General features: G+C 53.8%; 1 protein-coding gene across 1 annotated transcript; it reads left to right on the top strand.

Moving 5' to 3' along the window:
• The first annotated feature begins 728 nt into the window (after positions 1 to 728).
• On the top strand, positions 729 to 27,929 carry L3MBTL1 (L3MBTL histone methyl-lysine binding protein 1). Its single transcript, XM_066387746.1, has 22 exons — positions 729 to 914; positions 4,853 to 4,998; positions 5,170 to 5,396; positions 5,828 to 5,969; positions 6,266 to 6,416; positions 6,557 to 6,692; positions 7,365 to 7,449; positions 7,919 to 8,007; positions 8,836 to 8,940; positions 9,841 to 9,976; positions 10,310 to 10,401; positions 12,320 to 12,471; positions 12,891 to 12,967; positions 13,567 to 13,652; positions 13,837 to 13,947; positions 14,438 to 14,552; positions 15,438 to 15,537; positions 15,778 to 15,975; positions 16,066 to 16,115; positions 19,818 to 19,975; positions 20,334 to 20,396; positions 25,224 to 27,929. The coding sequence occupies exons 2-22, from the start codon at positions 4,863 to 4,865 to the stop codon at positions 25,356 to 25,358; spliced, it is 2,544 nt and encodes an 847-aa protein (XP_066243843.1). The 5' UTR covers positions 729 to 914; positions 4,853 to 4,862; the 3' UTR covers positions 25,359 to 27,929.

The following is a 27,929-nucleotide window of genomic DNA, read 5'->3' as shown; positions in this document are numbered from 1 at the left end:
CAGGTTCTTCTTCTCCATAGGCTCATTTTCATCAGCTATAAACATGCTGTAACATTTCCTCCTTTTTTTTTTTTTTTTTTTTTTTTACATAGGCAGAGATAGACAGGGACAGACAGACAGGAACGGAGAGAGAGATGAGAAGCATCAATCATTAGTTTCTCGTTGTGCGTTGTGACTTCTTAGTTGTTCATTGATTGCTTTCTCATATGTGCCTTGACCGCAGGCCTTCAGCAGACCGAGTAACCCCTTGCTGGGGCCAGAGACCTTGGGTCCAAGCTGGTGAGCTTTTTTGCTCAAGCCAGATGAGCCCGAGCTCAAGCTGGCGACCTCGGGGTCTCGAACCTGGGTCCTTCCGCATCCCAGTCCGACTCTCTATCCACTGCACCACCACCTGGTCAGGCCATTTCCTATTTTTAAAAGCAAACCAAAAAGCCTCTTCCTCGAGACCATATCACTCTCCAAATACCAAGCCCTATTTCCCCGCGCTCCTTGAAAGGACTGTTAGACCCATTGTCTGTACTCTCCTACAGGACCAATCCTTATTGTCAATCTCCCCAGTAGAATGTAGACTCTGTGGCTGAGGTGTCTCTTTTGCTCACTAGCAAATCTGTGTTGCCTAGACCAATGCCGGCCCCGTGGTTAGGTTCTCAATAAATATTGAACTAACCAAAGGTTTCTCTTTAGAACCCACTCTGATCAGGATTTTGTTGTCCACAGCTCTTCTGAAATGGCTCTGGTCAAGGTTTCTCCTTATTGCTAAAATGGTCAGCCCTTAGCCCTCATCTGACTTGATCCCACCTTCCTGAAAAAAACATCCTCCAGCAGCCTGGACTCTTCTGCATCCCGTCTCACCTCCTTGCAGACTCCTTCTGAGTCTTCTGCTAGATCTTCCACTTCCCAACCTATAAATCTTGGTGAGTTCCAAGGCTCCCACCTTTTCCTTTAGTCTCAGTGCTAAGGTTTTCAAGACCATCCGTTCATGACGGTTTTCACATTTCTAGCTCCACCCTCAACTTCATATCTTATTTCTAGACTATAAGCTTCCTGAGAGCAGTTGGTCTTACTTGAGGCTGTGTTCCCAGAGCACCTAGCTGGCCCTACAATGTGTGCTGAAGGAGAAAGGCAGCAGAGGCCAGTCCTCTCAGTCACTGCATTGATAGACCTGAGCTGTGATAGGTGTGAAACAGAAGGCAGTTCTTTCAAGAATAAGCACAGTCACTCTTAATGACTGACAATGTTTTGCATAAACAGATCGACTTTCTTGAGAAGAACTTAAATGGTACAAGTAGTAGTAGTATGTCAGCTCTGCAAAGCAAAATAATTAGAATTAAATTCAGGGAATTCTGTTTTATAATTATAAAAGGGGAAAACAAACCTTGGTTTGAATGTTGCCTTAATTAGCAGGTTACAGATCTCGCCTTTGCCCACCTGATTATGCAGTCTAGAATTGGAGTATGGGCTCTGGATTTTAGGGAGGAAAAGCTGGAAAATAAGTGAATGCAGAACAACAGCAGGAGGGAGGGTGGGAGAGACAGCAGCCATTACAAGCTGATTTTGTAAGCAGGCAACTTACATGTTATTGGCCAGAAAATATCAAGCTCCCTGGAATTTCTGTTAAAAGGTAGTGGTTTGGCATTTGTTGAAGGCCTTCTGCTATCAAGATTTCACATATTTTTTCATTTAATCTTCACCAAAGCCAGTGGTAGTCAACCTGGTCCCTACCTCCCACTAGTGGGTGTTCCAGCTTTCATGGTGGGCGGTAGCAGAGCAACCAAAGTATAAATAAAAAGATAGATTTAACTATAGTAAGTTGTTTTATAAAGATTTATTCTGCCAAACAGTGAAAATTCAACATAAAGTACTTGGTAAGTAATTATTATTATATGCTTTAACTTGCTGTAACTCTGCTTTATAAATTTTACAAAGTAAAGTTACTTCCCTACTTTTTTTTTTAAAGAATTTTTTATTTATTTATTTATTTATTTACAGGGACAGAGAGAGAGTCAGATAGAGGGATAGATAGGTAGAGACAGACAGGAACGGAGAGAGATGAGAAGCATCAATCATCAGTTTTTCGTTGCGACACCGTAATTGTTCATTGATTGCTTTCTCACATGTGCCTTGACCGTGGGCCTTCAGCAGACTGAGCAACCCCCTGCTCGAGCCAGTGACCTTGGGTCCATGCTAGTGAGCTTTTTGCTCAAGCCAGATGAGCCTGCACTCAAGCTGGCAACCCCGGGGTCTCGAACCTGGGTCCTTCCGCATCCCAGTCCGATGCTCTATCCACTGCACCACCGCCTGGTAAGGCTACTTCCCTACTTTATAAATCACCATTACTGTGGAACTGGTGGGCAGTTAGAAAATTTTACTACTAACAAAGAGATACAAAAGTGGGCGGTATGTATAAAAAGGTTGACTACGCCTGACCAAAGCCCTTTAAGTAGACACCATTACTGGGTTCATTTTACGCATGAGGAAACTAAGCTTGGAGAGGGTAAGCTACTTACTCACTCTTAAGTAGTGAGCCTGAGATTCAAACTGTCTTAACTCTGTTTTAAGACTAGGCCCATATTCTTTCCTTTAACCTGTATGCTACAAGTCACTGTCCAGTACTGCTAACACCTAAAAGCAACCAACTATCAACACAGTGCTTTTTATTAACAACAGTTGAAATTACTGAAATCCAACACAAATACTTGTTGAGCACCTCCTATGTGTCAGGCGCCATTCTAAGGGCCAGGGATATGGAAGTGAACAGGACAGATAATGTCTTTGCCCTCATGGAACTTATATGTATGTGAGGAGGACTAATCAAACACAACTAAGTAAATGAAGATCATTATTGATTATAATAAAGGAAATAAACAGAGTAAGGAGATAAGTAGTAGTGAGAAGGGGTGAGGGTTGGGCTACTCCTTTGAGAGCTAAGGCCTGGAGGATGGGAAAAAGGCAGCCAAGGCCTGACCTGTGGTGGCGCAGTGGATAAAGCGTCGACCTGGAAATGCTGAGGTCGCCGGTTCGAAACCCTGGGCTTGCCTGGTCAAGGCACATATGGGAGTTGATGCTTCCTGCTCCTCCCCCTTCTCTCTCTCTCTCTGTTTCTCTCTCTCTCTGTCCTTTCTAAAATGAATAAATAAAATAAAATTAAAAAAAAAAAAAAGGCAGCCAAGCAGTGAGCTTGGGGAAAAGCATTGCAGGTAGAGGAACAGCAAGGGCAAAGACTCTAAGGTGGGAATGTATGTCAAGCAGTGAAAAGAAATCAGAGCCTATCAAGGGTAGAGAACAGGGGAAGAGGGTGGAGGATGAGATCGGAGAGGAAAATTGACTAGATTCTATAGGATAAAGCACTTCGATTTTGTCTAAGGGCACTGGAGAGCTGTGAAGAATTTTGGATAGGGATATTATGCGATCTGCATTTTGAAAGACTAAACTGTAGAGGGACGGGAGAGGAAGAAGGAGAAATGAGTTAGGAGGTAGTTTGTGAAGCCCAAGGAGAGTTGGTGGTGGTTGGGACTAGCGTGGCGGCAAGGGAGATGGAGAGAAATGGCCAGAGTTTGAAGTGTGTTTTGAAGCTAGAGCCAACAAACAATTAAAATACAAATAAAGTTGTCTTTCCAAGACAATAACTATATCCACTGTGGCTATTTAAATTTAATTCAAATTAAATATGGTTAAAAATTCTATTTCTAAAGTCTAGCCACTTTTCAAGTGCTCAGTAACCACATGTGACTAGTGGCCGCTGTGTTGGAGATTTCCATCATCACAGAAAATTCTGCTGGACATTGTTCATAATTAGGAGTTAAGTAATGATATAAACTAAGTATATTTGTTATGTCACTAGGTCCCCCCCCCCCCGTATTTACCTGTTCAACCACCTCTTTATTTTTTTTTATTTTTATTTTTTTTCATTTTTCTGAAGCTGGAAACAGGGAGAGACAGTCAGACAGACTCCCGCATGCGCCCGACCGGGATCCACCCGGCACACCCACCAGGGGCGGTGCTCTGCCCCCCAGGGGGCGATGCTCTGCCCATCCTGGGCGTCGCCATATTGCGACCAGAGCCACTCTAGCGCCTGAGGCAGAGGCCACAGAGCCATGCCCAGCGCCCGGGCCATCTTTGCTCCAATGGAGCCTTGGCTGCGGGAGGGGAAGAGAGAGACAGAGAGGAAAGCGCGGCGGAGGGGTGGAGAAGCAAATGGGCGCTTCTCCTATGTGCCCTGGCCGGGAATCCAACCCGGGTCCTCCGCACGCTAGGCCGATGCTCTACCGCAACCACCTCTTTATTAAATGCCAGTACTGTCCTTGTGAAACCGTGCACTGCCAGGGTTCTCATACTCCACCTCTTTGCTATTAAGATGCGTGCATTTGTCCAACAGATGTTTGAGTGCCCACTGTGTTTGGGGAGGGCGTAGTGGACGGGGTCATAAAAGAACATGATCAGGAAAGGTCACCTCCTGGGACCTGTGTGAGTGAAGAAGAACCCAGTGCTTGAGGGTTCTGATTCGAGTGGGGGGTTGAGATAGAGGGGAGTTTGGACTTGGCCTGAGACCTGTCGTGAAGACAGCTGGTCAGACAGAACCTTGCCTGGAGACATACTCCCCAGAGTCAGTTCTGTACGTCACAGTTTATAAAGCACCCTCACACAGGCCTATCTTACAAGACTGGGGGAAGTGCAGGACCTGGCCAGAGCCCTCACCTGGGTGACCTCTTTACAGCAAGGAGCCAGATTTGATGCTGGATTCCTAAGATACCTTACTTCCCTCGGGGCTCATGCTTTTCTCTAAGGTGAGCAGCTCATCTTCAAAGAAGCCCTCTCCCTCCCTGATCACCCTGGGGCTGTGTTCCTCATGTAGGCCTACCAGGATGGAGGGGCATGCTGAAATGGAGGTGTTGAGGACACTGAAGGGGCCCTCCACAGGGGAGGTCAGTGTGCACCTGGTGGCCAGAGACAGCCCAGGTTCCAGCCCTCACCTGCCCACTACTGCCTTCATTATTCCAGGTGGGTCAAGCCAGGGGTCTGGGGAGGAGGAGCATTCCCATACCTGCCCAAGCAAGTGTGGATCCTGGGCAGGAGATGATACTTTTCACCTGCCTACACACATGCATGGCAAGGTTGGGGCAGAGCCACCAGGTTCACCTGTGTGGTGTCTGTTCGTGTATCTGTTCACAGCCAGCTCTGCCACCCTCGGCCTGTCCAGCAGTTCCCTGGATGTGTCTTGCTTTCCGCGGGAGCCGATCCATGTGGGCGCTCCGCAGCGAGTGACCAGCAGCGTCCCTGTCACGGCCACCGTTTTGCCGCAGTTAAGCGCGGGGCCGGTGGCCAGCTCCAGCGCCAGCACCGTGCGGCTTCTGGAGTGGACAGAGGCCGAGGCCCCGCCTTCTGGGAGTGGCCTGCGGGTCAGTGTCTCTGGGGATTGGCAGGGCCCCCGCCAGTCGCAGCTGCGGGGTGGGGCCTGTGGGCCCGGAGGCGGGGCCTGCAGCGGAAAGTGGGGGAAGCTGGCCGAGACGTACGATTCAGTGGGTGGGGCTTTGAGTGAGGGACTCTGGGGACGTGGTTTATAGTGAGGGACTCTGAGCTTGAGGGACTCTGAGCTCGAGGCTCGTGAGGAATGGACTCTGGGGGCGTGGCTTGAAGAAGGGCGCCCTGGGACGGAGCCTGCAGGTGGTTGAGGGCGTGGCTTGGGGTGGCGTACCCGCACCCGAGAGCCGAGTTGGGTGGGCGGCGGAGAGTGTGGCTTGAGTAAAACAGTGGCAGAGGGACCCTGCCGACTGGAGGTGGTCAAGGGCCGATATTGGAGTTGCGATCCTGAGACCCTCCCGCGCTTCAGTTCCGAATAAGCGAATATGCGCCACTGAACATGGTGGGAGCCGAGCAGCCCCCGAGCCCCGAACTGCGGCGGGAAGGCGTGGCCGAGTACCAAGCTGGCGAGGCCCCGGCGGGAGGTGGCGATGCGGGCACTCAACAGCCGGGTAGGAGCCCCAGGCCCCGAGCTGGGCCCCTGCGCGGGTGGAGCGAGCGAGGCCTGAGCTCCCCGAGGAGCCACGGTCGGGGGCGAGGCCCAAGTTCCTGCAGGTGCGCCCAGAGGTTGGCCCTAAGGTAGAGAGAGAACGCTGTTTGGAGTGAGTGGGGGGGGGGGGGGGCTGAGGAGCCCGAGGAGCTGGAACCAAGGTGGAGACTGAACCTCCGGGACGTGGGCTCCAAGTGTGAGGAGCCTACGTATGGCTGGAAGGAGGTAGACAGCCTGAGGCCCCTTTGGTCCCCATAGCGGACCTCCCCCAGGACCCGCCAGAAGATCCCCCGCAGGACCCCCCAGAGGATGATGGCACCTGTCAGTGCCAGGCGTGTGAGCCTCAGCAAGGCTCTGGTCCAGATCCTGGTTCCTCCAGCGATGGCTGCCCCCAGCTGTTCCAGGAGCGGTAAGGGGCAGGGCTTACTTACCCCTCTACTTTCTCTGCTTTGGGGCCCCAAAGCCTCATTTCTGTCTATGGCTTAGGAGAGGAGCTGGGAGGTGCCTGGTGGGTCGGTGGTTCTTTCCTTCAGACTGCTCCTCCCTCAGGTCCGTCATCGTGGAGAATTCTTCAGGCCAGAACTCCTCCTGCACCGGGGCTTCTGAGCTCCTCAAACCCGTGAAGAAGAGGAAGCACAGGGAGTACCAGAGCCCATCAGAAGAGGAGTCGGAGCCAGAGCCCATGGTAGGAAGAGGACAGTGGGAGGGAGGGGGGGAGCTAGAAGCTGTCCCTCAATTCCCACTATCCTGTCCGTCAATCCAGGTCACGGGGCTGGGCCAGAGAAGACACTTTAATGACTCACTTGTCATCTTCTAGGGTTTCATCCTGAGTCAGGTCCTGCACCTGGCTGGAGAGCAGTGAATATATCTGCTTTTCAGGGGCTCCCGTCTCAGTCTAGGGTTGGGGCTAAAGCACATTCACAGGCACCAACACCCAAAATGACTGTGTGGAGAGATGGAAAGTTCCATCGCTGGAACCCAGTCACCAGGCCAGAGGCCAGGGAGCACGGGGCTCTGGTCACAGAGAAGCTGGAAGAAACAGAGCATGCCAGTTCCAGTGGGAAGAAAGTCAGCACAGGGCAGGTGTTTGTGCCCTGTGTCCCCACCTGGGAATGGGGGGCATTGTCAGGTTGAGTAGCAGGTGGGGGGGGGGGCTGTATGCTTATGTGACTCTGTGCCCAAGTTGTAGGGTGCTGTCTGCTCTAGCTATGTTCCTGCCAGTGGCCTCACAGAAATTCCACCTGGTTGGGGTAAAACACCACGTGGTCAGAGAGCCAGGCAGGTGCCAGGAATGGCAACTGGGGCTTCTCCCAACCCCATGAGGATAGGAAGCTGGGACTAGGCTTGCCTTCCACAGGAGAAGCAAGAAGAAGAGAAGGATCCAGAGGGACAGCCCACAGCAAGCACCCCAGAATGTGAGGAGTGGAGCAGCAGCCAGCCTGGTATGGTGGCCCGTGTATTTATAATCATGTGACGTGTGTGTACGCATTTGGAGGTATGAGGCTGGGAGTGTAGGTTACCGTTGTGATCATGTGTGGTACATATATGGATGAGTGTCTGTGAGAGAGAGTGACAGCAAAACATTGTTTATGGTTTGAGTATTAGTATATGAGTGTTCTTTGTTGGGGGTTATATCATGTGTTTGTTTATTCTCTATCCAGTCGTAGGCAGGCCTCACTGCCAGGCTCAGTCCCCAAAGACTTGACAGTCACGTGGTATCGCTTCCCTTGGGTGGTGTGAGCAACTCTGTACTCATCGTTGGTCTGACCTTGCTCTTCTAGCCCCCATTCTGACCCTTTGGTTCCTCAGGAAAAATGGAACGAAGTTTAGTCATAGTCCGCTCTGGCCCTCAGGCCTTCTCCATTACCGTCTCTACTCTTCCCTGTCAGTCTGTCTGTCTCCTGCCCACAGCGTCAGGGGAGAAGAAGGAAGGCTGGTCATGGGAGTCCTACCTTGAGGAACAGAGAGCCACCACAGCCCCGGTCAGCCTCTTCCAGGACGTGAGTGGGACAGTGTCTGCCTAGGAAGTGCTCTATTCCCCATCGAGGGACTCACTTCCCAACTCAGGCCTTCTGGTGTTTTCTGTGTTTGACATCCCTTAAAGCAGTGGTCCCCAACCCCCAGGCCGCGGACCGGTACCGGTCCGTGGGCCATTTGGTACACAGGTCCGCAGAGAAAGAATAAATAACTTACATTATTTCCGTTTTATTTATATTTAAGTCTGAATGATGTTTTATTTTTAAAAAATGACCAGATTCCCTCTGTTACATCTGTCTAAGACTCACTCTTGACACTTGTCTCGGTCACGTGATACGTTTATCCGTCCCACCCTAAAGGCCGGTCCGTGAAAATATTTTCTGACATTAAACCGGTCCGTGGCCCAAAAAAGATTGGGGACCACTGCCTTAAAGGACTGTCAGAGTGGAGAGGGGAGAGATTGGTTAGGGGCCCAGAGTAGAAAAGAGCCCACCATTAAGGATGTCCAGGGTGGGAAGAAATGAAGGGATGGAACCTAGGCTCCCCCATCACTGAGCCCACAGACTTTTGAATTCTGATACTGTCTACTCAATTCTGTGTGTTCATCTTTCAATGACTTGGGTGAGAGGGAGCCCTTATGTCCAGCTCTGATTCAGTGAATATATTTCAAGGAACCTGGAAGCTATTCTGTCTACCTCTGCATCCCTGCACCAAAAAAAAAACCCCAAATAAGTTATCCCTTTGGTAGTACCAGGTGGGTGAGGCCTAAAGGCAGCTCCTTCACCCCAAGCCCACTAGGCAAGGATAAGACTGGATGGAAGCCGGGTCCCCTCCAATCTGTGCGTTGACAGTACCAGGCAGCCACCCATAACAAGAATGGCTTCAGACTGGGCATGAAGTTGGAAGGCATCGACCCTCAGCACCCATCCACGTACTTCATCCTCACCGTGGCTGAGGTGAGCTGGGCTCGCACCGCCGTTCTGACGGTGTCACTGAGGGGAGACTGACAGAGCCTGCTGGGGACGCGGAGAGCTTGGACTCAGAGGAGGGAGACACTGCCCTGCCCCCGGAAAGCACCCAGTTGAGAGGGGGGTTCGGGTGGAACACACACAACGCAGATAAAGTGTGAGGGTGGTGGTGATACTGGACGGGTGTGTGCTCCGATGCTGGGGGAACTCGAGGAGACCCCGAGGGCAGGGGTGTTGGCATGAGGCCAACAAGGTCCTGGTCCTCTGGGAGCTCACACTTGTGTGGGAATCAGCCAGATAAACATATGAGCGACATACCACAGGTGTGGGACGGACGTGAGCAGAAAGGCACTGCAGGGACGGGAGAAGCTTCACAGAGGAAGGGCCCCCTTTGCTGAGCCCTGAGAGTTGAGTTTTGAATGACTAGGGTGCCTCAGACAGAAGCAGCAAAGTCAGCAAAGGTGCTGGGGCCTGGAACAGGCCGCGTGTTCACAGAGCTGCCTTCAACTCCACGAGCCCAGAGCAGGGTGTGCGAGTGTGGAGCAGGGAGAGAAGGCGGCAGAAGGAAAGGTCACCGGGGTGCCAAGCAAGCCCGAGCCCTGGTCGGTGCCCATGGGGGTCTGCCTAGGTCGTAAAGGGCAGGAGGGTGCCATAGAACGTGCCTGTCTTGAACCCAGAACTCAGGCTCACGAGTACATGAACTTTTCTCATTGTTGGATGGGAGAGTGTGAGACAAAGTTCAGGGTGGGGAAAATCTGGGAGGGAAGGGAGGTGGGGGGCCTGCCAGCATTAGAGCCCCGAGACCACCAGGCTGACCGGGAGAGGTGAGGGAAAGGGAGTGGGTGTCTGCTGGGGTCGGAGTCCCTGTGATTCCTCTCATGGGGCCAGGTGTGTGGCTACCGTCTACGTCTGCACTTTGATGGGTATTCCGAGTGCCATGACTTCTGGATCAATGCCAACTCCCCTGACATCCACCCCGCTGGCTGGGTCGAGAAGACTGGGCACAAGCTGCAACCCCCCAAAGGTAAGGCCTAGCTGGATGGCCACAGTGAAGCAATGGTCCTCCGACCCATCCCTTCTTTCCTGTGGCCCCCCTCCATTCCCCGTTACATTGCCAGCCTCTCTTCATCCCCTCCTGCTGTGACTTGCCCCCCCCCCCCAGGGGCTTCTGCTTTGCCCTCCCCCTTTGGGTGTCCACCCAGGTTGTGTCCTGCTTCAGCAAGGGGTCCCTGGGCAGGTTCTTGAGGGTTGTGGGTCCTCAGGCCTGCCCGATTCCGCTGCCTCAGTGTGGGGTGCCCTCCCCGTGGCCCAGCCTCTGTCTGCACGGCGCTCTGTTCATCCCCCCCGAGGGGCCTAGGTTACAAGGAGGAGGAGTTCAGCTGGAGTCAGTACCTGCGCAGCACGAGAGCTCAGGCTGCCCCCAAGCACCTGTTTGTGAGCCAGAGCCACGTGAGTGCCCCTGAGCCAGAGTGGACGCCTGCCCGGGGGACAGCCACTGCGCTGGCCCAGAGTGTCTGACGCGCCAGAGGGGAGCTGGTCTGCCCGGGGGCCAGTCACCGCGCTGGCCCAGAGTGTCTGACGCGCCAGAGGGGAGCTGGTCTGCCCGGGGGACAGTCACTGCGCTGGCCCAGAGTGTCTGACGCGCCAGAGGGGAGCTGGTCTGCCCGGGGGCCAGTCACTGCGCTGGCCCAGAGTGTCTGACGCGCCAGAGGGGAGCTGGTCTGCCCGGGGGCCAGTCACTGCGCTGGCCCAGAGTGTCTGACGCGCCAGAGGGGAGCTGGTCTGCCCGGGGGCCAGTCACTGCGCTGGCCCAGAGTGTCTGACGCGCCAGAGGGGAGCTGGTCTGCCCGGGCTCTCAGCTCTGTTCTGGTCTCCTACCAACTGGGAGGGGCACGCCCCAGGCTCTCCCCCAGGTTCTTCCACAGAACCTCTCGTGGGTGCGTCCCCTCGGGGGCCCTGGCACACCGTCTCAGCCTGGGCTCTGAGATGGCGCTGTTCTTGTCTCGCTTCTTGTTTTGATGTGCTCTGTAGTTCTTTTTGTTTGTTTTGTTTTGTTTGTTTTTATTGATTGATTTTAGAGAGAGGAAGGGAGAGAGAGAGAGAGAGAGAGAGAGAGAAAGAGAAGCATTCATTTGTTGTTCCACTTAGTTGTGCATTTACTGGTCGCTTCCCATTTGTGTCCTGACCCGCGATGGAACCCGCAGCCTTGGTGTTTTGGAACAACATTCTAGCCGGCTGAGCTAACTGGCCAGGACTTGCTCTGTAGGTCTTTTTATTTATTTATTTACTTATTTTTTACAGAGACAGAGAGAGAGTCAGAGAGAGGGATAGATAGGGACAGACAGACAGGAACGGAGAGAGATGAGAAGCATCAATCATCAGTTTTTTTTTCACTGTGGCACTTTAGTTGTTCATTGATCACTCTCTCATATGTGCTTTGACCGTGGGGCTACAGCAGACCGAGTAACCCCCTGCTCAAGCCAGCAACCCTGGGTCCAAGCTGTTGAACTTTTTGCTCAAACCACATGAGCCCGCGCTCACGCTGGCGACCTCGGGGTCTTGAACCTGGGTCCTCCGCATCCCAGTCCGACACTCTAGCCACTGCGCCACTGCCTGGTCAGGCTCTGTAGTTCTTGATGTGAGGTCTAAGCCTTTATCCTAGAAGCTGCTTTTCTCTTCCTTTGCCCTACATCAAGGTTCTCCCATTTAATCCTAGTAACTCACCCCTCATTTTTTCTCTGTTTGAGGTAGCTGCAGCTTTACCCAGCAGTGAAAATATCCCCTAATCCCAAGCAAAAAGTCTGAGAGATATAGGGAGCCCCCATTAAAAATACCACCATGTCAAAAGTTCCGGGGTCTCCTGGGCCAGGGACCCTGCCATGCTATTCAGGCAGTTACTCCCACCCCAGTCCACCCCAAAGACCATACTTGCAGGTTCCCAAGTGACTGATGGGGTTCTACCCACTATTGTGACAAGAGATGCAGACTTTTAAGTCAAACTGTTTAAATCCTGGTCCCACCATCGACTAGCATTGTTGTCCTGGGCAAGTTATTGAACTTATAAAGGAGGGATGACGATGGCTGTCGTGCAGGGGAAGGGAGGCTGTGCTCAGCCTGGCACACGCTTTGTGTGGGTGAACGCTTAGCCTCCTGCCAGTCACATTTTCTGCGTAGTGAGGCTTCCTCTGGGTGCACTTTGGAGGCCAGTCATTCCTGAGTGCTCCCAGCTGGGGATTAACATTCTGTTTACTCTCCCCCTTACCCCCAGCATGACTCCTAGGGAACCCTCTCTTTCCCTGGCCAGCGGGCTCCAGGCTAGCACTAGCCTGCCTGGCTTGGCCGTGGCAGCCCCTCTTCTTGCCCCCAGAGTCCCCCACCCCTGGGCTTCCAGGTGGGCATGAAGCTGGAGGCTGTGGACCGCATGAACCCCTCCCTCGTCTGTGTGGCCAGCGTGACCGACGTGGTGGATGGCCGCTTCCTGGTGCACTTCGACAACTGGGATGATACTTACGACTACTGGTAGTGGGAGGGCCCAGACTTGGCTGGGGGGTGGGGTGGGAGGGAATGGCGGGGGATGGGAGGCAAGACTTGGGCCATATGGCCCCCGCCCAGCCCTGGCATTCATATTTGTTCAGGGAGATAATTAACTGTCTAATGGATTTGATCTGTATTGTAAGAAACACAATGCAGTCAGTATTAAATGTGTCACCTAAAAATACCAAGGTCAAGGTGAGCAGACCTGTGATTCGTGATTTGCTCTTAGATATGATGGTGGTGTTAGAGCTTTTAGTTAGAGCCACGGTTTTCTGCCTGTCTCGTCAGCCGTCTAGCTCTCACTGAGTGGAACTGGGGTGAGCCCTGATGCCATGATGTTGCAGGACAGCAAGCTCGGGGCCTCCAGGTTTCACTTGGGACAGTGACGCCTTCTCGGGTTTCAGGTGTGATCCCAGCAGCCCCTACATCCACCCGGTGGGCTGGTGCCAGAAGCAAGGAAAGCCCCTCACACCTCCACAAGGTGACCCACAACCCGGGCCACGCCCTTCCCAGGCCTGGCCCCACACTGCTCTCCCTGGTCCCGTGCCAATACCTTATTAGCTGGGTCTCTAGGGCCAGGGTGAGGGGACAGAGGGTCCTGGAGCCTCAGCTTAGGTGCCTGGGCGTTGAGAGCCCGTTAATTCTAGGAGAGTCCTGCCAGACCCTGACTGAGGGTTTAAGGGAAGAAAGTTAGATGCAAGTACGGGTGCAGAAGCCCGGAGGGAAGAAGGTGTTCCCTTCCGGTTCTGCGTATTACACGGGGCCACGTCCAGCAGAGGTTCAGATGGGGCTGGGCTGGAGCTGGAGCAGCAGGGGAGTGAAGGGGGTGGGAGGCAGGGGTCCCAGACAGCCCTGTAAACTGTGAGGTGGCGAGGTGCTTGCCAGCACCCCGTGGCCTCGGGAGCCCCTTTCCAGGAGCTGGCGGTGGTGATGAGGGGGGAGATTGTCCTCCGTGGGCCTCCGTCTCTTCCATTGTCCTCCGTGGGCCTCCGTCTCTTCCATGTTCCCGGTCCTCCTTGGGGGCAGAGAGCTCTCGCAGCACGCCTGGGGCCTGGACATTGCTCTCATCCTTTCCTCCAGACTACCCAGACCCCGACAGCTTCTGCTGGGAGAAATATCTGGAAGAAACTGGGGCCTCTGCTGTGCCCACCTGGGCCTTCAAGGTGGTAAGTTGGCTCTCCCTGTCCCCAGAGCTGAGCTCAGGAAGGCGTCGAGTCCTTGGCCAACTAGGATGGGGCCCTGACCCTCCCTTGGCGGGCCCCAGTTTTCCAAGCCCAGCATTGGGACTCCCTTCTCGGAGCCTCCGCACTGCTGGACGGGGCTGGGCCTGAAAGCTGCTGTCCCCTGCAGCAGCCTCCGCACAGCTTTCTAGTCAACATGAAGCTGGAGGCCGTGGACCGCAGGAGCCCCTCCCTGATCCGTGTGGCCAGCGTGGAGGATGTGGAGGACCATCGGATAAAGGTGGCTCTGGGACCCTTGGGCTGGGGAAGTGAACAGGCCGATTGGGCAAGAATTCTGTAGATTAATTAGAGGTCAAGAGCATGCCATGAGCCAGACATCAGGGAGGCTGCGTGCTGTGGTGAAGAGAGCTCTAAACTGGAGGCTGAAGATCTTGAGTCTCATTCTGGCCTCATCGGTGACTTACCTCTGTGGGCTTGAGCGAGTCATTTCCCCTCTCTGAGCCTTAACATTCTGTCTATAAAATGAGCCTGATAGCCCTAGTCCTATGCAAGGATTGGTGGGAGATGCCCATAACTTAATGAGCGAAGCCCTTGGGAAACATGGCAGCCAAGACAGATTATTGTAGGATCGGCCCCTTGGTTCTTCCAATCCAGTATCTTGCTTCTGGCAGGCCCCGGGGATGGGGAGAGCCTCCTGGGGCCTGCAGGACCTCCCGGCTTAGCTGAGCTCCACGAGGAACACCTGACCTCCAAGGGCCTTTCCTCCCCAGCTCCACTTTGACGGCTGGAGTCACGCCTACGACTTCTGGATCGATGCTGACCACCCGGACATCCACCCTGCTGGCTGGTGCTCCAAGACAGGGCATCCCCTGCAGCCTCCTCTTCGTGGGTACCCCTAGGGCACTCTGATCCTCTCCTACTGATGTCCAGCCACACCCAACCCCAAGCTCTCCCACCCCCCCGCTCCGATAGCATGGCTGGTCTGACACAGGGCTCTGGTGGCCACAGCGAGCTCTGAGACCCTGTCCTCCCTGGCCCAGGGGCTTCTGCTATTCCAAGCAGTGTCTCTGGCTTCCCCGGTTGTAGGGTTTGGGGTACTGAGGTATGAAGGGGGGACTCAACTTGGGAGCATGCGCATAGGAGGTAGTTAATCATCAGGGAGCTCTCTCGGCATCTAGCAGAGTCCTGCAGGGTGTGCATGGCGTTTGCTAAGGAAACACTCACTCTGTTATGTAAAATCTTGGTCCCCACAGGCAGGGGTTACAGGTCAGATCATTGGACTGTTTAGCCCCAGTTCTCACCCTCAGGATTCCCCCACACACACCTTATTTCCCCGCTGCTGCCACATCTGTCTCCCCTGGGGTGTTGATCCTTCTCGGTTGCTCTCCAGACATGGGCAGAGCCTAAAAAAATGTCACCAGAGTCTGCGGGATGAAACAGGGAAACGAGAATAACATGAATGTGCCTCTGTGGCTCCTAAGGTACAGCTGTGCCCACAGCTGCTCTGCATTGATCTTCCCCGGAGGAGACAGAAGGCATGGCCTGCAGGTTTCACCCAAGCAGAGGAGAGCCAAGCCCCTCAGTCCCCACAGAGGGATAGGTACCCAGCAGCCGGAAGCGCCGTCACAGCCTAGCTTGGGGCTTCTGTACCCGGGAGCTAGTTCCCAGTGCTGACCTTCCCCATGGAAACTGCTTCTTCCCTGCTCTCCATTCACCCGACTCCCACCCTACCCTGGGACCCAGGGCTGACTCTTCTTCCTGCTCCTCCAGGACCCAGAGAGCCCAGCTCTGCCTCCCCTGGGGACTGTCCCCCTCTCAGCTATCGGAGCCCGCCGCACACTAGGACCTCCAAGTACAGCTTCCACCACCGGTGAGGGAAGGGCTCCTGCTAAGAGACATTGCTCAGAGAGGGCCTGTTTTATACCTCTCTGTGTGTGGCCAATCAGGGTCCACTAAAGACCCTCTTAGAATGGAGCCAGGACTCCATTCTAAGAAACGGAGGCGCAGAGGGAGGAGTCATTTGTCCGATGTCATTCACCTTGTAAGGAGTTTGGAAAGGACTCATGGAAACAAGCAGATTCAGCCCAACTTGTGCCTCCTTCTTCCTCAGGAAGTGCCCCACTCCTGGTTGTGACGGGTCTGGCCACGTCACCGGCAAGTTCACAGCCCACCATTGCCTCTCAGGCTGCCCGCTGGCCGAGAGGAACCAGAGCCGGCTCAAGGCGGAGCTGTCCGACACGGAGGCCTCGGCCCGTAAGAGGAACCTCTCGGGCTTCTCCCTAAGAAAGAAGCCTCGCCATCATGGCCGGTGCGGAGGGCAAGGGTGCAGGGCCGCGTGTCCTCTTGGGCCAGGCCAGGCACTGAGTCCCTGCCATGGACCTGGTCCCTCTCTCTCCAGGATTGGGCGCCCTCCAAAGTATCGGAAGATTCCACAGGAAGATTTCCAGAGTAAGTCCAGCGTGGTTTACTCCCTCGTCCTCCACGAAATGGTTGCAGTTGGCAGACTGGGGGCCCAGAGGAGGAGAAGCTGGTAGGAAGGTTGTAGCTCTTCCTTTGAGACACGTGGGGAGCATAGAGCAGTGGCCAGAGTGTAGGATAGGGCCTTGAATGACCACAAGTTCCAGTCCCATTTCACCCATGGCCTTGCTGGGAGTCTGTGGTCCTCCACTGTGAGGTCAGATGATGTCCCCGGCTCTGTTCTTAAGTCTAGGCTCCCTGGAAGGGAAGCCATGACTGCCACTGTCTAGCTGCGTTACGGCGAGCAAGTCACTTAACATCTCTGAGCCTCGGTTTCCTCATTTGAAAACACGAAGAGCTGCCTTTCAGGTGTCAACTGCTAGGGCTGACTGAGCACCTGCTGTAGGCCAAGCACTGTACCAGGTGCTTTCCGTACACTGGCGCTGACGCTCACAGCATCCTGTGTTGAGGATGTCGCTCTCTGCTTCTGAGAGAGGAGAAACGGAGGCACAGAGGGAGGAGTCATTTGTCCGACGTCATTCACCTTGTAAGGAACAGAGCTGGGATTCAAACTCGGGTCTGACTTCTTCTGCTGCGTGCCACTGATATAATAGACATAAGGCCCCTAACCTGAATGTCCGTTCACTTCCCAACCCTGAATGTCTTGGCTTGGCTGTCCTATAACCAAGTACCACAGTGGCTTAAACCAGTGATTTTCAACCTTTTTTGAGCCGCGGCACATTTTTTACATTTACAAAATCCTGGGGCACACCACCTACCAAAATGACACTCTAACACAGTACGTATTATACATATAGTTAATAATATAGTTTCTAAATGTATTGATACTCACACCTGACCATGTCTCACGGCACACTGGTTGAAAAACACTGGCTTAAACAACGGAATTTTATTTTCTCACACTTCTGGAAGCCGAAAGTCCAAGATCAAAGTATGGGGGGCTTGGTTCCTCCTGAGGACCCTCCCCGGGCTTTCAGGGGTCTGCCTGTCACTGTGCCCCCCAGCGTCCAGGGGTCTGCCTGTCACTGTGCCTCCCAGCGTCCAGGGGTCTGCCTGTCACTGTGCCTCCCAGCGTCCAGGGGTCTGCCTGTCACTGTGCCCCCCAGCGTCCAGGGGTCTGCCTGTCACTGTGCCTCCCTGGGCTTTCAGGGGTCTGCCTGTCACTGTGCCCCCCAGCGTCCAGGGGTCTGCCTGTCACTGTGCCTCCCAGCGTCCAGGGGTCTGCCTGTCACTGTGCCTCCCAGCGTCCAGGGGTCTGCCTGTCACTGTGCCTCCCAGCGTCCAGGGGTCTGCCTGTCACTGTGCCTCCCAGCGTCCAGGGGTCTGCCTTGTCACTGTGCCTCCCAGCGTCCAGGGGTCTGCCTGTCACTGTGCCTCCCAGCGTCCAGGGGTCTGCCTGTCACTGTGCCCCCCAGCGTCCAGGGGTCTGCTTGTCACTGTGCCTCCCAGCGTCCTGCATCTCCGCCCTTGTGTGCGCTGCCCTGGTCTCTGTGTCCAAACGTCTCTTATAAGAGTATCAGTCAGAGCGGATTAGACCCCACCCTAATGACTTACTTAACTGCATCACCTCTTTAAAGACCCTTTTCCCAATTATTGTCACATTCTGAGGTACTAGGGCCTAGGTTTTTTTGTTTGTTTTTTTTTTTTTTTTTTATAGAGACAGAGAGTGAGTCAGAGAGAGGGATAGACAGGGACAGACAGACAGGAATAGAGAGAGATGAGAAGCATCAATCATTAGTTTTTCATTGCGCGTTGCAACACCTTAGTTGTTCATTGATTGCTTTCTCATATGTGCCTTGACCGCGGGCCTTCAGCAGACCGAGTAACCCCTTGCTGGAGCCAGCGACCTTGGGCTCAAGCTGGTGGAATTTTTGCTCAAACCAGATGAGCCCGTGCTCAAGCTGGCGACCTTGGGGTCTCGAACCTGGGTCCTCTGCATCCCAGTCCGACGCTCTATCCACTGCGCCACCGCCTGGTCAGGCTAGGGCCTAGGGTTTGAACATGAACTTGAGGGGACACAGTGCTGCCCATTGCATGCTCCAAGGGGAGGGACAAGGTGACTGGCCCTCCACTGCGTGATAAATTTATCTCACATCTTTGGCCGGTAGCCCAGCAGGGTCTCTGGGGGTCTTGCCCCAGTTGAGCTGAGTGTACACCAGTTTAAGGCAAGAATAGACCATGAAGAATCGCCCGGTTCATAGCACAGTTCCTGGACCCACGCTATCCAAGTGCTTCAGGAATAGTCTCTGTAAACCAGGCAGTACCTGAGTGAAGTCGGACTGCCTTTTACCGGCTGAGACACCTTGATCAGGCGATGCCACCTCTCTGAACCTCAGCTTTTTCATCTGGAAAATGCTGATAATCATCATGCCCATCTTAAAAGGTGGTGGGCAGCTTACATGAGATGGTCGTGTAAAGTTCTTAGTAACTTGCTGGAATGATTGTTAGTCCTGATCTATTGCCTGACTCCCGCCTGGTGGTCTGTACTGTGCACTAAGCGATTCCTGCAGCCTCAGGCTGCGTGCGGAGGGGCCTGGCCTGCCTGCCTCCAGGCCCTCGGAGTGAGGGCTTTGAGGGATGGGGCTGCAGTGCGTACCTCTTCTACCTGCTTGTGGAATACCTGCTTGGCTTCCATTGCAAGGGCACTTTCTGACCAGCAGAGGGCATATGCCTACTGTGTTCATTCCAGAAATTTCCTGAGTGCTAGGGAAGTTAAGTCTTCCGAGAGACTGAGGCTATGGCCTAGAGACAACCTTCAGGGACAGAGCAGGGGACAGAGGTCTGCAGGGCTCCCTTGTTCTACCAGCTGGCTCTCTCACGGAGGGGACACTGGCTACTCTGGGTGTTAAAGATTTTATTTGTTGATTTAACAGAGTGGTGGGGAACGAGCAGTATCAACTCATAGTTGTGTCACTTTTGTTGTTCCTTGATTGCTTGTTATAAGTGCCTTGACCGGGCAAGCCCAGGGTTTCAAACCAGCGGCCTCAGCGTTCCAGGCCAGTGCTCTATCCACTGCTCCACCACAGGCCAGGCCACTCTGGGTTTTGTTCTGCTCACAGAGGGGTCACTGTGGAGACTTCTCACACATCTGTGGGTAGACTCCTCAGTGTGGGCTCCAGATTTTTCGGGCCATGCCTGCCCCCTGAGCATCAGCCTTTGGAAGAACAAGAGGAAACCACAGAGATGTCCTTGCCCAACCTGTTCATTTACAGGTTGGGAAACTGAGGCCCATGTTTGCGACTTGCCTAGGATTAAAGAGCAAGTTAGTAAGGGCCCAAAAGGGCTTAGGGACGGGAGGACACACAGAACGGACTCCCGGGTCGGGGCTGCACTTGCTTGGATGTTGGGACCAGTTAGATGCAAGGTATCTAGAAAACGGTGTCAGGATTCTGCAACAGCTTTAAGAAAACATCCCTGCAGGGCCCGGTGGTGCGGCCTCAGAGGGACAGGGTAGGGTCATTCCAAACAGCCGACCCGAGAGGCTGTGACGTGAGGGACCCACTTTACCGGAAGGAGCGAGCCCCGGATGAGGACTCAGATCTGGACCACCCTCCCGGCTCTGCAAGGCCATCACAAGGGGGCCGTGGTCCTTCCGAGGGGCAGGGGATGAGTGGGCTTTGGGGCCAGCTTAACCCTCGGCATCGGCCTGCCAGCCTCTGCTCTGCTTTCTAGCACTAACGACCGATGTCATCCACCAGTCCCTCTTCATGTCAGCCCTGTCGGCCCACCCTGACCGCTCACTCTCAGTGTGCTGGGAACAGCACTGCAAGCTCCTGCCAGGGGTGGCGGGCATCTCGGCCTCGACAGTTGCCAAGTGGACCACTGACGAGGTGAGGAGTGCAGCCCCCACCCCCCCGCCCCGCTCTTCCCTCTCACCGTGACGCACGCCCTGGTTCAGAAGAGACCCTGCTCATCTCCTGAGTCCACAGTCCCTCCTAGCTGTTCAGAGGCTGTCCTGGTGGACGGGAGGGGCAGGCTGCTGGTCCAGGGGCGTCCAGCAGGAGAGGCAGGCTGGGCCTCGGAGCAGGGGCCTCACCTCACACACCGGCAGCAGAGACACAAGGATCCTTTTAGGCCGATAAGAAAAAGCAAGTGTCACAGCCCTGCCGGTGCCAAGCCATATAAGCCCACCCCTCCTCTGTACTCCCGAGCCCCCGTCTCCCTGGCAACACATCTTTGATTTCCAAGGTCTTCGGCTTCGTTCAGACGCTGACAGGTTGTGAGGACCAAGCAAGACTCTTCAAAGATGAGGTAAGTAAAGTGCAAGTGCTGAGTGGGGACAGAGAAAGGAAGCAGGTGTCCTTACCAGTGCTGCCCTCAGACAGGGAAGGCCCTCTGTTGCCATGCCTGGGGGCGAGTAGTCATAGTGACCACATCTCTGGGAAAAGTCTGGTATGGCCCATGGCCCAGCTTGGGAACTCTGTATTCAGACATCTTCAAGAAGCATCCTGGAGACCAGGTTCCATTCACACCTCTGCTCTCTGCCCAGTCTTTCCAAACTCACCTTCACCAGCGGCAGTCTGTAAATTAAAGCGTATTTTGAATGGCACGGGTATTGCCCTTTACTGCCAGGATCCTAACATACGCTCAAAATCAAGACCTACAAGCTCCCCAGAGATATGAAGCGGTGAGTTGTAGACAAAAGAATGCTAGCTTTGCAGACAGTTGGGTTTGAATCCCAGCTCTGCCGATTTGAACTATTTACTGTCCCTGAGCCTGCATCTTCTTATGTATAAAATAAGTATCATTAAAATAAAATAATTATGAGATAAAATCATTATAGTGATGCCTACCTTTCAAGGCCATTGTGAGCATTGGAAATGATGAATGGGTCATTGTATCAGAATGTCTAGTATAATTATGCCACTAGTACATATACTACTTTATATTACATTACTATCGAGTAATATCTGTTATTCTATATTGAGTAATATATAAGGCATGTCACTATACCAGAATAACTGATACAGCAGGGGTTGGATCAATGGTTCTGACTTTTAATGTGTAGTTTTCCTCAAATGAAGGACTTTATCATGTCTCTCCCAATTTGTAGAGTTTGAAACTGTAAGGGACCTTTGAGTTTGTTTAGGTCTTCCTTCCAAAGAATACACACATCTCCCCTTCACCCAGGAAGGGGAGTCTCTGCTCCCCACAGGAGCCCCCTCCGGTGGATGCCCAGGAGAAAGGAATCTGGCTCTTTCCCTGGAAGACTCTGACTAGGTCGACCAGTCGGTTTCCTCATCAGATCCTTGTTTGGTGGGACTTCGTAGTTCCTCCCTTTTCAGGGTGCTTTCCTTCAGGTCTGCGATCTTACGGAACTGTGTGTTTCACAGAGCCGCACCTGTGTTTCGGACGCCCCCTGACCGACACAGCACTTGGGCTGCGGCTCCTAGAAATGGTGCTGGGTTTTGTTTTTAAAGAGACTTTCTTACTCTAGAGCAGTTTCGGTTTCACAGCAAAACTGAGAGGAAGGTGCCGAGCCCCTTGCCCCACACATGCGCGGCCTAACCCTCGATCGACGTCACTCAGTGGAGCGGGGCGTTTGTTGATGAACTGACACCCAGATGCTCTCAAACGGAGGTCAAATGTGCATGCGGAGACACGCACCCCTCTTAACAGCATAGTTCCACGAGCTTTGTGAAATGTATACGCTCTGAACCCAATACTTCAGTCAAGATAGGAAACATTTCCATTCCAGAAAGTTCTTTCTCGGCCCCTTTCAGCTGTCCCCAACCCCCTAGGCAACCGCTGTTCTAATTTCGAGCACCACAGTTTCGTTGTGCCTGACCTTGAACTCCATATAGATGGAACCATACAGCACAGACTCTTTTTCGTCTGTCTCTTTCCACGCAGTGTAATGTTTTTAAAGTTCATTGATGCTCTTGTGTAAATGAGTAGTTTGTTCATTTTCATTGCTGAGTCATGCTCAACTTTATGAATATCTCGTGGTTAATGGGAATTTTTTCCCCTCAATTTGAACCCTAAATTTTTATGAGCAAAACTTAAGGTTTACCCAAGTTTTACCATCGCCACATCACACTAGTTTGGGGTTTATGAAAGTCTCCAAGTGCCTTTTATATCAATTATTCATTTTAATCTAGCCAGATTTCCCAATGTGTTCCTTGTACCACTGGATTTTAAAGTTAATCTAATGTAAGACTTTCATTTCTCCCTATTACATGCTATCCTGTTGGTTTCATAGTCTTATTGTTTTAAGTCTCAACTCTGTCATCTCTGATATTAATACACCTTTCCAACTTCATACAAGTTGTGCATTTGATAACTCAGCTTTCTGCTGTTTAAGTCACATCTTCACCCCATGTGTTATTAAGACAGAGCAGAACCATGTGGCATCCATGAGAGACCTTCCCTTAGGTGACAACAGATTCAAAATGAATGCTCTTTTTATTTTATTTTTGGGACAGTGACAGAGAGAGAGGGACAGAGAGGGACAGACAGACAGGAACGGAGAGAGATGAGAAGCATCAATCATCAGTTTTTCGTTGCGACACCTTAGTTGTTCATTGACTGCTTTCTCGTGTGCCTTGATGGGGGAGGGTGATGGGGGATACTGCAGAGCGGGTGACCCCTTGCTCAAGCCAGTGACCTTTGGGCTCAAGCCAGCGACCATGGGGTCATGTCTATGATCCCACGCTTAAGTCATCAAGCCCGCGCTCAAGCCAGCAACCTCAGAGTTTTGAACCTGGGTCCTCTGGGTCCCAGTCTGACTATCCATTGCGCCACCACCTGGTCAGGCCAAAATGAACGCTCTTTGAGTAGCTGTTCAGCCAGCTGCTGGGCCACCCAGAAGTGTGATCCTCTAGTCTAGCCCATACTGGGCTTTGCATTGTCCTCTTGTTGGGAGAAGGGCTACCTCTCCCAGGAACATCTGCTGCGTGTCCCCGTTCAGCATGTCCTGTGATACAAAAAAAGCAATGGCCAGAGTATGCTGGCGGCCCGCAGCATCCAATGGCGTCTCAGTGTAGCCCTTTGTGTGGCTGAGGCATGCCTTCTCCAAGGTCTGGTCCACGTCATCCGTCTCCCCAGGGAGTGGGTTCTCTCTGGCCGTCAGGGCACTCGGGACGCTGGTCAGGATGCTCTCCAGCCGGAACACAGCTGAGTTAGAGGGATGTTTTGTGAGTGAGGAATTAGAGCAGAGGTCTTATGGGCAGTGTGTCCAGCCTGTTGGCACTCAGAGTCCTCAGGAAAGCTTGCCAGTGCTCTCACAGTCATCTTTTTTTTTTTTTTTTTCTTTTTTCTGAAGCTGGAAACAGGGAGAGACAGTCAGACAGACTCCCGCATGCGCCCGACCGGGATCCACCCGGCACGCCCACCAGGGGCGGTGCTCTGCCCCCCAGGGGGCGATGTTCTGCCCATCCTGGGCGTCGCCATATTGCAACCAGAGCCACTCTAGCGCCTGAGGCAGAGGCCACAGAGCCATGCCCAGCGCCCGGGCCATCTTTGCTCCAATGGAGCCTTGGCTGCGGGAGGGGAAGAGAGAGACAGAGAGGAAAGCGTGGCGGAGGGGTGGAGAAGCAAATGGGCGCTTCTCCTATGTGCCCTGGCCGGGAATCGAACCCGGGTCCTCCGCACGCTAGGCCGACGCTCTACCGCTGAGCCAACCAGCCAGGGCCTCACAGTCATCTTTATTGCAGGCCTGAATCTGTTAAAATGACTCAGCCAGTAATTATTGATGTCTGCTCCGTGCCTGGCCCTGTGTAAGATGAGAAGGATGCAGAGGGAAAGAGAAGAGGCCCCTGCTCTTAAGGCCCCCCACGTAGCAGGGAGATAGAGTTGTAAACTGCTGCTCTGGCAGCATGCGGTAAGGGCTTGGTGGGGGGGGGGGGGGTGCCAGGTGTAACGGGTGCTCAGAGGAGGGGACAGGGCAGAGGAGGCCGACAGACCCTGCTGACCATGCGCCGGATAAACTCTGGCAACTTCCTGTTCCCTGAATGGCCCTTTTTCTTGGGTTCCCATGGGCCATGCCTTTCTGTGGTGATAGCGTAGAAGTCTCATCATGCTTCGACAGTGCTGGTTAGATTTTAGCTTGGCCTCTGTTAAACATTCCACATGTGGCTCTTTAAGGATCTTTCCAGGCGACTTCAACTTGGGAAATTCCCTAGTCCTAGTCACAGCTCTCCGGCTAGGGTGGGCTATTGCACTTGGCTCATTTAATTTATTTTTCTGTTAAATTCCTCTACCTTCAAGGTCAAATATGACCTTTAATGGTGTTATGGCTCAAAGCTCCCCGTATATGTATATATACACACATTAGCACACAAACAACATCTTGTATGTTCTTGAATAATCCTGTTGTGTCCTGACATAGTCCCAAACTGCTGGGCTACAAACTCCAGTCTTTGCTTTGAAGAACCTAGAATCAGCCTCAGCAGTTGCAGTGGTGGGAAATCTCTGAGTGATGGGCAGGAGCCGTTGAGAAAACTCCAGCAGAATGTGCCCCTCTGGATTCGCCTCACTGCTTCCTTGTGGTGTCATTTAACTTATTCCAACATCCCCCTGTATTTCCTGTAAGTGGAAGTTAGATCCGAAGGCTTGGTTAGAGTCAGATTAAATCTCAGTGTGTCTCTCGTAGCTCACAGATCGTACTGTGATGCATTGACCAGAATGCCCTCGTGTCTGTTAGCAGCACTAAGGTTGGCCAGTGGGTTCGTGTGGGGAGAGCGACAGCAGGTGTTTTGAAGCCATTGTCAGTGAGGATTCAGAAAACATTATGCAGATACACACTGAAGTCCAGATCAGTCAGCAGGAAGAAAGTGTGTGTGTGTGAGCATGCGTGTGTGTGAGCGTGTGCATGAGTGTGTGTGTGAACATGAAACCAGTGGATATCTTTCCTTCTCTGTCCCGATTGCTGTCTTCCTTTTTTCCTTTCTCCTTCCCTTCTCCTTTTTCCTTTTCCTCCTTCTTTCCCTCTCCCTCCTCCTTTCCTTCCTCCCACTCATCCTTTGCTCCAATTTCCTCCTCCCCTCCCGCCTCCCCATGCATATGCCCACCTTCCTTCACTCCCCCCATGGCCCTCTCCACCTTCTCCGCTTTCCACCTCCCTCCCCCAACCCTCAGATGATTGACGGCGAGGCCTTCCTTTTGCTGACACAGGCAGACATTGTGAAGATCATGAGCGTCAAGCTGGGCCCAGCCTTGAAGATCTATAACGCCATTCTCATGTTCAAAAACGCCGATGACACCTTAAAGTGACGGGCTCGGGGCTGGGCCCCCCTCCAGCCCCAGCCGGGCCTCCTTCTGCACCTGACGCTTCCTGACTTGGGTTCCTCAGGTCCCACCTGTGCCCCACCACCCTCTGTATCTGACCAGGAGCGGTCCCTCTTCTCTCTGGGGCTGCTTCCTGCCAGGCCCGGGGGAGCAGAGGAGCCCTGGGGAAGATAGAGTCCTGGCCCCCGAGTCCTGGAGCTCGTCTGCCGCCAGGCACCAGGGAGGGTGTGGTGGGGCTAGGGGAGCATTACTGATGGAGTAGACTGGGGTGCCTTCCTGTGGCAGCCCTACATCTCTGGCCAACTTGTTCTTAGCGCCAGAGGATCTTCTTGTTAGCAGTAGAAACATTCTGGGGGAACGGGAGGCCTTCTGGCACCTCTATGCTTTGCTTTCCTTGTCTCCTTCCCTGCTACCAAGATGTGACCCTGCCACAAACATATTTACTCAAAAGGACACCTCCCCCCTCTGTCTCCTGGTTTTGCTGCCCTCACTCTGCTGCCTGCTTTCCTGGGCAGCGCCCCCTGCTGTGGCCCAGCCAGACCCTACTGGTTCTTCCCTTTAGGTGGTGAGCCTCAGACACGAGTCCCATAGGATGCAATGGGAGTCTCTGGCTGCCTTTCTCCCTTTACCCAGAAGTGAGGGAGGGATTCTGAGCCAAGATGCCTTCTTAAACATGCCCGCTTCTGGACCAGTTGGCATTTTTAGTGTCCCACGCCAAGTCCTGTTCCCTTCAGAGTGGGCGGTTAGGGCGTTTTACCTCTGCGGCAGAGGGTACGCTTCCCCGATGCGCCCCGTGCGCACTTACTGCGTCGGCGTCGGGGGCAGGCGAGCCCGGCTGGCTAGCTAGCCAAGGCCAGCCCAAGACTACGTCAGACAATCTCGGGTCTCTGGTCTGAGGGGCAGCCCCAGCAGGCACGGTGGCTGCCAAGGCTGGGCATAGCATCCCTCTCTGCAGCCATGGGTCTCAGCCAAGGTGCCCATGGTGGCCGTGGGGGGAGCACAGCTGCCAGGCCTCCTGTCCGGGGACGGTACCACTGTCTGGTGCGCACACACCTTACAGCATCACGTTGACCGGAGTTTTTCAGAGACGAGTTGAAGCTGGGAGCTGGGAAAGTGAACTCTGTTTGTGAACTCTCTGTGTCCCTTAAGCCTTTCCTGCCGCCCTCCCTCAGTGTGGCACTGCCAAGCGGGGTCCTGCTGGGACTCAGGGACTGTGACCTTTCTGTTCAGGCAGGGGCCCCGCCTCCCCTGAGCCACTGCCAAACCTGCCTGCAGCTGGGAGCGGGCCCCAGACGGAGGTGAGGACGGCTGGCAGCCCCTGCAGCCCTCGGTGCTGATACGGGTCTGCAGGGTGTGGAGCCAGGGGGGCCCTCCGGACCCCCTCTGCCAGTCACGTGATGCGGAATGTGCGTGTGCTTGTGTGGAGGACACTCAGAAGTGTTTGACGGCGCTGATGTGAGGCTCAGCGTTGGGAAAATGTCAAGGGCTATTCCTGTTGAACTAGGAAACTATCTTTCCCATAGAGGGAAACCCGAAGTTCAATTGATTTCCTGCCCCAGCCCAGTAGGGGGCCCTCTCTCACAAGGGACCAGACAGCGTTGCCAAGGCAACCATTCAGCCCCCCCCCCCTCCACCCCCAGCCGAACTCCCACTGGGCTTGAGCTGTTCTTTCCCTTTCACCCTTAGAGGCAGCTCTGAGCATGACCTGCCAGGGAGGAAAGTGGGCAGGCCCTGTCTCCGGCTGAGGGTTGGGTTTATAGAGGTGGCACTGGTGTTCTCACTGGCCAAGAGTAACACCGAGCAAGTCTGAGCCTCTCCATCTTGGTTGCTTGGGTGGTGGCTAAACTCACCAGTCCTGGGCTCCGTCTCCTCACTGAGACTGAGGAGAGATGCTCGATGGCCTTGTGGTGTGAGAAGGCAGTGAGGACACACAGCTGAGCGGGCCGGGACAGCTGTGCCATGTGGATTTACCAACCATGCTCTCAATGCCTGCCTACCGGCAAGGTAGGGCCCAGGGCCTCGGAGCAAAGGGCCCCCAGGCCTCCGAACTTTGAGGTCTCAGCACTCTCCACGGCGTCAAACTCTGGCAAGAAACCAAATCATAAAAAAGAGGCAAGAAATCTGCCTCTGTCCACCCGCTGCCCCTTCACCCCCATCCTGTCCCCAAATGAGATCATCACACCTTGACCTGGGAGGGAGTTGGCGCCGGTGCCCGGTGCCATGTGACCTGTGCCCGGCTCTGCAGCGGCAGCCACCGCTTACCCTTTGGCCCCGGCAGCCTCGCCCGCTCTGGCCCGGCCAGTGAGGACCTCTCTGAGATTTCTGAGGCAGAGCGAATGATCCCAGAGTCTGAAAGTGAAGCCTGTTTGCACTTTCCATTCATATGCACTTTGGTGCAGTTAGGCTTTTTGTACTTGGTGTGTGTGTGCACACACGCGTGTGTTCTTTCAGAGAATCTTCTGGTTTAAGATAAAGTGGCTCTTGACTCTCGAGGGAGAAAAGATACAAACAAAATGTGGTGTGCTTTGTCAGTGTATTGAGACAACATGAATAAAC

Source organism: Saccopteryx leptura, chromosome 5 (genome assembly GCF_036850995.1).
Source record: "Saccopteryx leptura isolate mSacLep1 chromosome 5, mSacLep1_pri_phased_curated, whole genome shotgun sequence".
NCBI lineage: Eukaryota > Metazoa > Chordata > Mammalia > Chiroptera > Emballonuridae > Saccopteryx > Saccopteryx leptura.
The sequence above is the reverse complement of the archived record's forward strand: the minus strand, read 5'-3'. Positions and strand labels throughout refer to the sequence as shown.